Source organism: Cyclopterus lumpus, chromosome 13 (assembly GCF_009769545.1).
Source record: "Cyclopterus lumpus isolate fCycLum1 chromosome 13, fCycLum1.pri, whole genome shotgun sequence".
Lineage (NCBI taxonomy): Eukaryota > Metazoa > Chordata > Actinopteri > Perciformes > Cyclopteridae > Cyclopterus > Cyclopterus lumpus.
This window is the reverse complement of record NC_046978.1, coordinates 1,842,218-1,855,600: the sequence shown is the minus strand read 5'-3', so window position 1 is coordinate 1,855,600 and position 13,383 is coordinate 1,842,218. Positions and strand designations below refer to the sequence as shown.

General features: G+C 45.5%; 1 protein-coding gene across 1 annotated transcript in view; it reads right to left on the bottom strand.

The window, feature by feature from the left end:
• LOC117741210 (rho guanine nucleotide exchange factor 17-like) overlaps positions 1 to 12,681 on the bottom strand; it is a 52,055-nt gene extending 39,374 nt beyond the window's left edge. The window contains exon 1 of the mRNA XM_034548073.1: positions 7,462 to 12,681. Coding sequence (XP_034403964.1) covers positions 7,462 to 12,681 — 5,220 coding nt within the window. The remainder of the gene's footprint in view (positions 1 to 7,461) is intronic.
• Positions 12,682 to 13,383: the final 702 nt, after the last annotated feature.

Here is a 13,383-nt window from a genome sequence, read left to right as displayed (position 1 = left end):
CGGCCTGTCCAGGGTGTCCCCTGCCTTCGCCCTATGTCAGCTGGGATAGGCTCCAGTTATTATTTGGAATCACTCCCATGGCTCTGTATTTCTCACTCACACACACACACACACACACACACACACACACACACACACACACGGTTGAGGTAAGGTCAACATATTTTCAGGCTGACTCATAGTTTTGTGAAAACTCATCTAATGTTTTACTTAAGTACAAAGGTCGGCAGCGGCCTAAATGATCAAGCCTCTCAACGCTCACCTGTGAGTAGGGGAGGGAAACGGCTCACCCTTTTGGACTTTTTGGAATTTAAAAACAAACTACTAGTAAAAACAAAAAGATGCAATGCCAATGTGGTGCCATGTGGAGATCTGCTCACTCCTCAGCACTGTTCCATGATTGGGTATTTTGCAAACTGTGTGCATTCTCAACACAAGCACAAGAAAGAACAGCCTTACAAGGCAGAGTCGACAAAGAAATGAACAGAAAATATGCAAAGTGTCTAGTCTGCAGTGTTGTTGACCAATCACATTGCAGGTGACGTGTAGTGAGGAGTGATTCTGACGAGTCATGCCACAAAACGTTTGTACAGTGATCAAAGCGTGTCTCACATATTATTACAAGCATCTATTTCCCCGACAAACACACACACAGTACTGCCACCTGTAAAGTTCTGCGCTTATCTTATTTTGTTCAGGCATGAAGGTGGCTCCTGATAATACTGCAATTATTTTATACTCACCTAGTTTACTGCTGCTGGAAATATGCAATGCACCACTTTGATGCAACAAGTGTATAGGAACAATGTACATTTGTTTTATTTTAGCGTTCACTCATCCATACTGTGGAGGGGTCCAACCAATAATACAATCAATTGTACTTCTCTGCTTATCCTGATAATAGTTTGAAAAACTAGAAACTCATGGAACTAAATTCCGACAGCAAAAACACAATCTGAACCAGAGGGGTACGTAAACTCGACAGAGCCCCTACAGCGATTCTGTCTATGTACTGTCGAGGATGTAGTGACACCATGGAGGTGCGTCATGACGACTTCCACATGACAGAGATGATGTCACTGTCAAGCAAACTTGATGGCAATAGAGCTAAACATTACACGGTTCACTAACCTCTGATATAATACATTCAATGTTGTATGTACTTCAAAAATATCACTTATGTCATTCAAATTAAAAATAAGACAACCCAGGGTTTGCTGAAATTTAATTTTTTGTCACAGTCCTAGACCACTTGACTTGATCTGTCTGCGAGTCAAACAAAGCAACGTGACTTAAACTGCATCCAACACACAGAGGACCTAAACCACCTGCCTGTGAGGCTGCTTTGTCCTGAGCTGCTCCGGTCTCTCTTCTCCAATAGTCCTCCTCTCCCTGAGCCTTAATCCGGGATCCCAGCAGCCACTCGGGAGCAACGCTCCGACACTTCCAGCTTCTCCCGTTCCCGTTTTGACGAGACTTTCTCAACTGGCAGCTAGAGCACGATCCAAATCGGCGGACTGATGCCATTAGACAGATGAAGAAGAGGGTGAGAGGACGACAAGGACTGAAGCAGAGAAGGGAGGAAGAAGCTGAATGTTTCAACTGTCATGTTTCTCTGAATGACAAAAAGACAAAAGAGAGAATAGGACTCTGCAGCCCAGTCAACCCACAGATAGACCTAGGCCTAAACCCTGTGTGTGTGTGTGTGTGTGTGTGTGTGCGCGTGTGTGTGTGCGTGTCCGACCACGCCGCAAACTATGCTATGCTACACGTTGCACTGGTGACACAGTTGTACCATTGTGTGAGTGAATGGGGTATATGCACGCAACACGTCCATAATAATCTGTCACGGAGAGATATGCGCATACACAAAACCATACCAGCATACGCATGAATAATAATGTGACTTTGGGCTGTCCACTGCTTTCCATGACCAAGTTATGGCATATGACGAATACTATTTTTCTTTGGTTATCGAAAAACAAAATAGCTTTGGATATCTAGTACAGCAGGGTTTTTTTTGTTGTTTTTTTACATGAAAAGCAATTTAAAATACAATGTGCAGATTGCAATGAATGCCCTCACTGATGGACAATACACACAGCAGAGAACGTCACACAGTAACCAGCTGACTGTTTGACAAAGTGAGCTGTGATAACGAGACGTCGTCGGGTAATCACATACTGGACTTAGTGGTAATATAAAAAAAAGTAAAATTAGCTTTTTACAACTGGATTCACACCTTTCATGGTCCAAATGATTAATAAGTAGATTTCATTAGCTTTATAGAGAGATAAGCATTTTTGCTGGCTAACAGCTAGCAACCAGCTTGTTCGGGTGGTGTAGGATGACAATGATGCAGTTAATTGCCATTTCTAACTTCTCTCTTTACCTTGCACAAACATAATAGTCTGGTGCTCACCAGACTATTAAATTAAATGCTGACAGGAAAATCTAATAAAAACTAAATCTGTGAGTTGTTATCCCTCGACTTCGTCTGTGTTTCTGTAATGGATTCTTGTGTGGCATGTTAAGTATTTTGGGGCATTTTAACAGTAGCTTTATTTTTTCTTTTCTTTTTCTTTGAATAAACCAATTAGCATCAGCTGTAATTTAAACCTGAGGGAATTCCACTTAGCAGCCTTGCATGAGGTGAATCATCAACGAAACTCTGCCATTAGACATCGTTGCGGCCACGTGGTCTGTAGATGTAAAGTACAAGAAAGACTCACATCACTGAGGGGAACCCTGCCAAAGATATACAATGCTGTATACACACACAAATGTCTTCAACAGATGACCCCATCTTCAAAGAAGCGAAAGAACATTATGTGAAAACATTATTCATCATACATTATGTATGTCACACATATACAAACACACACATTTTAGTATTTAAAAATCTGCCTGTACTGAAAAAAAAGCTGAAGAGGCAGCTGTACTAGAAAGTGCCGTTTCAGAGGAGGCTTTCCTTACATAAGCAAACTGCTCTGTAATTACACTGGGTGGATCCACACAGACTGGGAGTTAGAAAGAGCCAGTCTGGAGGGCAGCAACTGGGACAAGAGAAGAGGATAACAAAGAGGCAAAGACGGTTGAAGAGGAACCCATTCCTCACAGGTTTAACTGTCATGCCGTTCCACTGGCGAGCTACACTAGCCTTAAAAGGGAACGTTAAAGATTTTCAAAGCATTGCAACTGTCACCAACCAAGGGCAAGGACATCCAGAACAGCTTTCTCACAGAGTTGTTTTCCAACTGTGAGAAACCAGATGGAGTCTCAGGTCTCGCATGATTTGTTTGAGTTGAGTTGAGTTTATATATATATATATATATATATATATATATATATACATATACACACACACATTTATACATACAGGTTATTGGTTACAGATCTATCAAAATTACAGCTCTAAAATTCCCCCGGTCAAACCAAATATGTCTATTTTTAAATCAACTACACACACTCGCTCTTACTCGGAGGAACATAAAAAATATTGTGCGTGTGAGAGACACGCACAATATTTAGCGTTTGAGTGGAGGACAAGATGGCTGGAGGTAGGAGAGACTGACAACAAATGACAAATGCTCGTTGAGTTCAATCTACTCAACCAGTAAGATCGAGATGTCGACACATTTTCTCAACAGAATCACACCGTACAACGATCCATTCAGCTTTTAGCTACAGTGTTCCACCTCCACTGGCGGAAGTAAACTCAAAACGTCAACAATCAGAGGCTGCTTATGTGTCATTGAAGCAGCAGATATCTATGTCCAGTGTGGCCGTTTGATCTTCTGATTCATCCCAGCTCTTCCTCCTCACCTGCTCACATGGCGACCTTCAACCAGAACAAACCACAACCTCATCCTTTTATCCCACCTTCACCTTTACCTCGCTCAGCATCCTTCACTTTTTGGATGTCACCAAACCGGGGGTGACCTTTGCATGTTAGAAAAGAACCGCCGGACACCTACACGGTGTCCTTTACGTGTGTGGCCATGCAATGTGTCCTTGAACTTTACTTTTAAGTCTGTGTTCAAAGGAGCAAGTTATTGGATAAGGCAAGCTCTTAACCCTCCATTGATCACAAAACAAAAAAGTTTGATGATGCATTTTGATTGCAGAACAGAGGTCCATTAGCAGCCCTGAAAGACATTTTTTACCCATTTGAGGGGTTTGATATATTTAATAAATGTAAATGTCTCATGTGCAGTAAAAGCTCCTTTTGATTACTTTCTGTTTTAATATTGAGCCTCTTCTTTTTCTGCTTGTTTCCCAAGTATTTTACCATGAGTGACATTTAATCAATGATGTAAGAAGTGAACCAAATAATGCAATAACTGCACTAAAAAGGCTGTTTTGCATCTCAGTAAGGGTTTAAAATGTCAGTATTTCCACCTTTACTGCTGCTCTCCGGCATAGCTACATCTGGAGAGGAGTGGGGATTGTAAAGGGAGTGAAGCAGAAAGGACCGGGCAGGAAGAAATGATTTGATTCCATGTGGGTGGCCTGATAAAACCAAGTCAGTCATAAATTTGAAGCTATAAACACTGTGCTTTTAGGCCTAATCCATGCAGAACGGAGCACAAACCAAACTGTCTCCCATTTTTTAAGAAAGAAGAAAGTGTGGTAGGCTGTCATTTGTTCATTTCAAGGATATGCAAGAAGCACAAAAACATATTACTATGGCCGGATATCTCAAACTACCAACAATTGGTACTGAATGATTGACCAGAGAGTCTTGTTTACATATTGTAATGTTGATGTTAATGTGGTATAAACGTTACACATTTTAGACTGTTTTCTTTAAGTCGATAGTTTTTCCATGCGACTCCTCGGAAGTCCTCAGCTCTTTTTGGAAGTAGCTGAGGAGAAGTAAAGATGGGTCACATTCCTGCTGGTAGCTGTTAAAGTGACTACACAAACATGAGCGTACACACACTCAATTTCAATGTAAAAAACAACAAAACCGCAGACACTGTTGGACAAAGTGTGGTTACCGATTTTACATGTTTAACAGTCGACAAAAAGATAAACAAAACAAGTACTCCTTTTGGATTTATGTTCCAGTTGGGTTGACAACACTGTATCATCAACATATCTCTTCCTATATGAAGATGACTTGAATCAGAGTTTTTACGTCTAAATTAATGTTGTGCATTGGTTTCAAAAGCCTTTCCCAGGCTGAGAAACCAAACAGTTGGGAGCACAACATGCACTTTCAAAGTTATAGGGTTTTGTTCTAATGAACCCCGACTGTCTTGTTCTACAGTTGTCTTCCATTACCTCTCATTCCCTCACTCCCCCTCCTTCGACCACCGTTTCATTCTTCAGCTCTCTCTCAGTTCTATTTTGATCCTGTAACCTTTTTTTTAGCCAGCAAGTGTTGTTTTTTCCAGCTCTCTTTATTGTCTCCGTCTGTCTCGTTCTCTCTCTACCTGACATTTGGCACAGCTGCCTGCCTCAGACCAAGAAAAACATTATGACCTCACTTCACCGCAATGTTCCAGAGACACAAGAAAGTAAAATAGCAGAATAAGATAACATGTTGGAGGAAAGCTGGAGATTTAAGACACATGGAGAAGGGGCATGAGCTGGAAATACTAAATACTGATAGTATTTTGGACTTAGACCATAGACGTTGACTGACCCAACATCTGGATCGATAACTAACGAGAAAAAGTAAAAAAAGGCATGATGAAGAAAAGTAAATTAGATATAGATCAAGTGAATGACAGATGTTGATGTCAGAACACAAGCAATGTGCTGAGGGTGAAACAAACCACACTCCAGACTCAAGAAAAGGAAAAAAAACTCTCCCTCTCTCACCTCCTTCCATTCTTCTTTCAGAACTTGTCTGTGCTCCATTTTAGCTTGGCACAGTGTTTATTACATTCAGTCCAAATCTCTCTCTCTCACACACACACACACACACACACACACACACACACAGACACACAGACACACAGACACACACACACACACACACACACACACACACACACAGAGTGTTGGCAAAACTCTGGGCATCAAGCGTTTGAATAGCCATTGATAGTTTCCAGGCAAACAATATGCACACACACATACACAGAAAGAAGAGGAAAGAGGAATCAGTTTATAATACAGATACACACACACACACACACACACACACAGGACATCATCAAACACTCCAGTAACCACAACAACTTCCTATTTCCCTAAACCCATTTCCTGCCTGGTGAGGTCCCTCGCCAGCTACTGCCACTGTCTCTATGGCAACAAGGACGGACAATGGGCCAAAGGATTAAACAATCAAAAACTAATAAATACCAGGGCAATAGATGGAAATAATAATAATATCAATGTGTTCCATTCTGAGCTCAGGATGGTAATCCCAGTGTTATTTTTAACTTTCTCCACACATATCCAGAATCACAACCATGACTGGATAATAACTTAGACTTCAGGCAAAGACCCCCATGAGCGGTAATGCGTGTATGGCAATGAATAACACAGTCATTGAAAAGCACAGATAGACAAATATATAATTCCCACAGTGCACGGTTACGCAAGCAACAATTCTAAATTAGCTACAATTAACACACCTTAAAAAATAAGAGCGTTTGTGTCCATCCGTTAGGTTCTTGCTTTAGTTTAGGTTCATTTAAGTTTCTAGCACATTGTAAGTTTATCATATACTTCTTATTCTACCTACTCGTGGTTTAAAAAAAACAAACATAAATTATTGTTCAGTATAATCATCATTACATTGATTTTTTCTCAATTGTCAATCAGTTGATATAACAAGCCAGAAGCCTCCCAATGTTTAGACACCACCGAGTAAATGCAGCATCAAATACACACTGTGTTTGGGTGGACTGTTTATTATATTTCCTCTTCTATGACACTATAATTCTGGCACAGAGACAATCGATATTGGATGACACAAATACATGAAAACAGACACACACGCAGCAGGCCTTGGTCCACTCCTTAATGCCCTTTGCCTGAGATTTGTTTAATCAAACTAATAACATCCTCTGATGTTTGTTTAACACTGTTCAGCCTTTAATGGCTTCTGTATTTTAGTGCTGCTCCTAAATGCACTCTGAAATTTACCATATGGGTCCTGATTCACATCACTTCATAAAAAGGCACAGGCACACACATGCCCTTTTGGGTGTAGCTATGAAACCATAAGAGCAAGCCAACTATACAGGAAAACATAACTGGTATCATCTCAAAGCCCATTTATCTTCCATAAATACAAATGCAGTTTTCCCTCCATATTTGAAAAAGCCAATTGCAAATCACTTGCACCCCATTTCTCTTTCGGTCAAATACAAAACAAATTCAAAACCATGAATCATCATAAACCAAAGACACCATGCAACAAGAGAGCATGCCAGCTTTGCACACACACACACACACACACACACACACACACACACACACACACACACTGAGTGGACTCACCACTCTGGGCTTGGTCTTTTGTGGGGTAGCTGGGGATGCAGCGTCCTCTGTGCTCTTCTTCTGTGGTCCAGCTTCTGTAATTCCACTGGTGCTGGTCTCACTGGGCCCCTCCAAAGCCAACACTGAACCCTCTGCTCCATCCCTGGCTGCTGGAGGAGGCCCTGAACCCTCAGCGGTGCTCAGTTCCAGAATATATTTCTGGGTCACAGTCTCCAGAGATGGGGCCCCGTCTCCTGGAGGTTTGCTTGAGGTTGGAGGCTCTGCAGTAGGTGGGACTGAGAGGGAGTCCACTTCCTTCAGTGGCTGGAGTTGTGGAGGTGGGGAGATGGGGAGGAAGGTGGCAGGTTCACTGGCGTGGCGGACATGCTTGGATCTCGTTCTGGGTTTGGATTGCAGTGTGGCAAGGGGCGGGGTGAGGTCACCGTGGTCCTCCTGGTCCTCTGAACCCAGTTCCGAGGGCTCAAATGGGTCCTCATGAGGGAAAAACTGAGCCAGCCTATTTGGACGCTTTCTTGTTGGCCGACGCACCATTCTGGGGGACAGAACTTCAGCCAGCATGAGGTTAAAGTTAAACTTCTGCACCTCCACCTCTCCATCTTGATCATCATCATCACCATCATCATGGTTGTGGGAGTGAGGGGTGCATTCAGACTGGGAACGAGCTTTTACTTTTTTTATGTTTGTCAGCAATGCGTCTTTAGGCTTCACTTCTAGCTGCCACCGTTCCTCTCTCTGCTCACCCAGGATTGGCTCACTGCTGGAAGGTGGGATCTGACCAAGTTGATCCAACTCACTGATTGGCTCAGTGCTACCAGACTGACCTTTGAATTGAGGGTTATTCTGGGAAAGTAAAGGGACATCGCTACGGCGACTGGGGTCACTGAACGACTTCTTCTTGGGAGCTTTGCCATGGTCATCTGTCATAAGTCTGTCCATTGCACCAGGCTCAGCTACAATGCTCCTGATCACCCCACTGTAGTCATGAACGGCATCATCCCGGAGCCCACCATCACTGTAAACTGACAAGTCACTGGCCACACTGCCCTTATATTCTGACAACGTGGCTACAGCAGTGGCATCTGGAGCACCACCTCCACCTTTGACAGATAGGGATCCTAATAGGTTGCTGTCTACAGAGGAAAACATTTTATTCCCTTCTTCTGTCACAGAACAGTGCCGCTGAGGCATGGGGTCACTGAGAGAGCGATAGACTGTGGACTCCCCATTTCCAACAGCTGCTATTGTTGACTCTGCGTTACTGCCATTACTGGAATCAGAGCCTGTGTTGTTAATACCAGAAGGGGAGAACTTGCGCCTTCGACGGATAGAACTGGGTGTTGCAGGAGCTTCAATTCCTCCTCCTGTGGTGCCAGCAGACCTCTGCGACACAGCGCTGTTGGCGTTGATCTCCTCACTGACAGTGTTGACATGATTGATACCAGCAGTGCTGCTCAGCTCCATGATGATACTGTCACTCTCAGCCATGCGGGCAGGATGAGGCAAGGAGGGAGGTACGCTGACATTGTTCAGGCGATTTGTACAATTCCCGCTGTCCTCTGTCATCTCTTGTCTTTCCTGCTTAAACACCTCAGCCTGATGGAGAGCCGATTGCTTCCATACGGTGACAGGCTGCCCGAGCACATCCTTAGCGATTCGTGACCCCAAATGAACCCCTGCTAAGCCCATGAATGACCTTTCAGAGGAGTCACTTGGGCCTGTCTCTGGCTCTGTAACAATCCCTTCATCTGTTAAACTAGACTCATGGCCTGAAAGTTCATCCACAGAGCGGTCGTAGAACATGCTTTCCTCCGAGTCGCCCTTCAGTAAGACTCCCTCCGTCTCTCTGCTCTGTCTCTTTGCCTTCTCCCTGTACTCTGTGCCCCTGCTGTTTAGCTTCTCCAACTGCACACTTTGTCCATCCCTCTCGCTCCTCTCCCTGTTCTCTCTCTCCCTCTCATGTTTATCCCTGTCTTTTGTGTTTTTAAACTCAGCCCCTTGAGCCATCCTTGCCTGTTCCTCAACACTCACTCGTGCTCTCTCCTTTTCCTCATTTGTTTTCTTGACCTGGAAACAATCATCTTCCAAATTATCGTCAGTTCTCCTCACTTCTACGTCATCGTCTTCTCTAGTACTCATCTGGCAGATATCTCGAATGACCTGCCTGGCTTCCTGCACATACCTCTCCTGCAATGGAGTTGGCATCCCTTCCTCTTCATCATCATCAAATCCATAATCCCTCATTCTTTGTCGTCTCCCAACCCCAAAATCACCCCCATCACTTTCTACTTCCCTCTCTGACACCAACACCCTGTGTCCATCACCCTCTCCATCCAAATCAAGCTGCTGCTCAGAAGAGCTCCTCTTTGTGGCGCCACCTGTCAAGTAACACCTCACTGCTGTAGTAGGTTTGTCTGAATAGGTGAAGGATTTTGCACGCCGCAGGGTGGCAGTTAGGTCTTTCAGTGACGGCCGACGACCAGAAGGTAGCAGATTACTGCTTTGATTCCGTGAGCCCATCCTGTACCCGTCCAAGACCCCGGATTTGTCTCCACTTGTTTTCCGCACTTTGAGCTCTGACAGGTCAGATTTCAGAAAGCTTAAGAGTGACATAGTTTCTGAGGTGATATCAGGGTTGGAGATGGATATTTGGTTTTTATCATCATCATCATCATCCACTCCATCCCCACCTTTTGTGCGGCATAATGCTGCAGTCTCACTACCCCTAACTCCTGCCGATGCCCCACCTTCTCTGGCAAGTACACTAGATAAGGGGGTGACTGAAGGCACAATCTTGGGGCGCACCCGCACAGGGGTACGAGAGTAGTTATCCCCATGACCAAAGCTTGGGGAACGGTACATGGTAAAATTCCCATGGTATGTTTTACTCAGCACGGACAAGGAAGCAGTTCTGCTAGTGTTGCCTTCTTTTCCACCGGTGTTAGAAAACACATTTACTGCACGTTTGGTGCAGCCAGCCTGGTCCTCCTCCTTCAGTGTCTCAGTGCTGGAGTATTGACTGCTGCAAAGTGAACCACCAGGACTGGAAACAAAAGGTGGAATATTGACCTTTGACACTCGTGATACACCAGGAAGTGCTGTGGATGTCACAGATGAGGAGATGCGTTCCCATTGCTGCACCCTGGCTCTGTTACTGTGACTGCTAGGTTCTCTTGCAGAGGGGCTCCGAGATGCTGTTCCCACAAATTCTCCTCCTGTGTTTTGCTTGTGTTGCCTCTCTAAATGCTCCATTGTTAAGGTTGTATCACAGTCGCTGTCTTCTGATTCGCCATCATGATCATCGCAATCATCACGGCCTGTTGCAAAAGCAGCTCCAATTACCTTCTTCTTCTTTCTCAGCGAGCGGCGGCGCACTGCCTCTCGACTTTGGGGGCCTATAGAACCAGGACTGTCCTCCTCACTGCCTGAGGACCTACCAATGCCCTTAGCACCCCACCAGCCATTTTTACTGCGGGATAAATAGCTACCTCCTCGCTCAGTGGTGGCCCTTTCTCCTGCTCTGTAGGAGATGGAAGGAGCTGGGCCAGAAGAAACACTCCAACCGTCTCCTCCACCTCCTCTTCTTCTCCTGTTGTGCTCCTCCTCTTCGTCTCCAGAGCTAAACCTCCAGCGGGAGCTGAGGGGAGAGACAACTCTTGCTGGGGCTCTTAGCTCGGTGGAGAGAGGTAAAGTAGAGGAGGAGGTAATGGATTTATCTGGACCTGGAGCAGAGGAAGGGGAGGAGGGGGCGGGGGCTGGTGCTCTAGAAGAGCTATGTGAGGAATGTAAACTATCCCTGGGCAGCCCGACCCCCTGTCTATCCCTTCTCTCCCTCACTGTTGGCCGCTGAAGAGAGGAGGAGCAGGAGGAGGTGTCCAAGCTCTCCGATCGACTGCAAGACAAAGTAGCAGGAGGTTGAAGGTCAGGGCCGGGGTCAGATGTCAGCCTTGTCGTCCTAAGGGTCTTGCGGGCAGCCTCTGACTCAGTGCTTGGACTATGAGATCTGTATGGAGATGGGTTAATCCTCTGGTAGTGACTACCGCCAGTGCAACTACGGCTGCTACTGCGACCGCTTTGAAAAGTATTTACACCAGAAACTTTGATGTCATGAGAACTTTGTGTCTCCAAGTCTGCCTCCTCATCATTTGAGTGCTGCTGGTGGTCAGTTTTGGAATAAAAGTCCATGCCGAGATAACAATTATCTTTGACAGTGCTTTGAGCTCCAACTATGGATTTGCCATGCAAAGACAGGATACTAGCTTCATTAGCAGAACTGCAAGGCGAGAGTTTGTCCCTTCTGTCCGAGAGAAGAGCACTCTCACCGGGGCTGAGCTCATGTAAATGTCCTCTGCTGACTGCTTTTAAATTCTCAGAGGAGTCAGTCTTGTGCTTTGTGCCTTGACTCTCGTCGAAAAGTTGTCTAATTTTGTTGACACTAGGCCACTTGTCAGAGTGCAGGGGAATAAAGTCACTGTGGTGTGTAACGGCATAACTTCTGTGAGATTTACAGGGTGGGGGAACCCCTCTAATGGTAACATCCTCTTCCTCATCTGTAGTCAAAGTCTTTCTCGGATCAGAGGCACATGCATTGATTTGTGAATGATCTCTCTTACCAGAGTTGCTGTCGGTTGATACACGTTTAAAATGCCACCTCTCGCGTTTCTTCTCCGAGTCCGAGCCTGAAACGGAGTCGGTTTCGGAGTGAAACTTTTGCACTGTGTTGTCCGTCAGTGACTCTGCAGTGGTAGCATCACTCTCCTGCAAACATCCACCACCGCTGTCCTCGCGAAAAGATTCACGAGACGGTGACCGGTCTCCCGTGGAGCCCCTGGCCCGGGGAAGAGTGCTGCTCCCCGGCGTCACTGCTGCGCCGTCTCCGGGTGAGGAGGCTCTGTGCGTCCCGGCGGAGCCGCTGCTGCTGAACCTCTCGGTGAGCTGTCGGATGGATGGAGAAATAGAGGAGTTCCTCTTTGGATCTGCGGTCGAGAGGCCGGCGGCGGCGGAGGTGGCAGAGATTTTGGAAACTTTTCGTGACACACTGACATTACGCGTTGCTAAGGGCTGTTCTGCTTTGCTGGGCTCCGGGGGAAGGGCGACGCCAGCTGCCTCCAAATCCTCCGATTTGTGTTGTTGCTCTTCACTCCTGTTGGCGCTCCAGGACCCCAACTTTTTTAGAGAAACGCTGCGATACACAGCCACATTCTTCCTCTCTCTTGCTGCCATTGTTCATGTCTTTCTTTGTTAGCTTTCACACACACACATGTTCACTCCACGGGCATTACAGATCCGAGCACCTTTTGGAGTTGTGGTCCATTTCCAAACCCCCCTCCACGCAGCCTGATGGCGTGAAAACCGACAACAATCACTCTTTTAAAACGTAACTGTTGGGCGATCCCTGTAACGAGGTGAATCCGGTGATAATCTGTTCAGTGAGTGAGTGCTGCTCCGTTATCAACACTTACACGTTGTCGATTCCCCAAAACCGCCTCGGTGCAGGGAGGAAAGCGCTACTTTTGTTGGCCAAAACTTTCACAACCTGTTCACAAACACAACCATCCATTGTTAATCCCTGAATATTTCCAAACTTGAGCTCCTCGCCAGGTTTAGCACGCTTGCACAGGCCCGACGTATCACCCACTTCTAATTCCCCCAAACTGTTTGTGGATTCCTTATTTTGGCATGATTTGGTTTTCCGTGACTTATGTTGTTTTTTGCATGTTAATGCCTGAGATAGGGCAGAGGGGGTGGGCGGGACTAGGGGTATAGGGGCTGTCATAGCCCCCTCGGGGATTGAGAGGAAAAGCGTTCTTTTTTTGTGTTGATAAAGGGCCGATACTGTGTAATTATAGCCCATTCCTTGCGAAAAAGACAGTAGCGTTGTCAGGAGTATCAGACAGAAAACTACACATTCAAAGACACATTTTG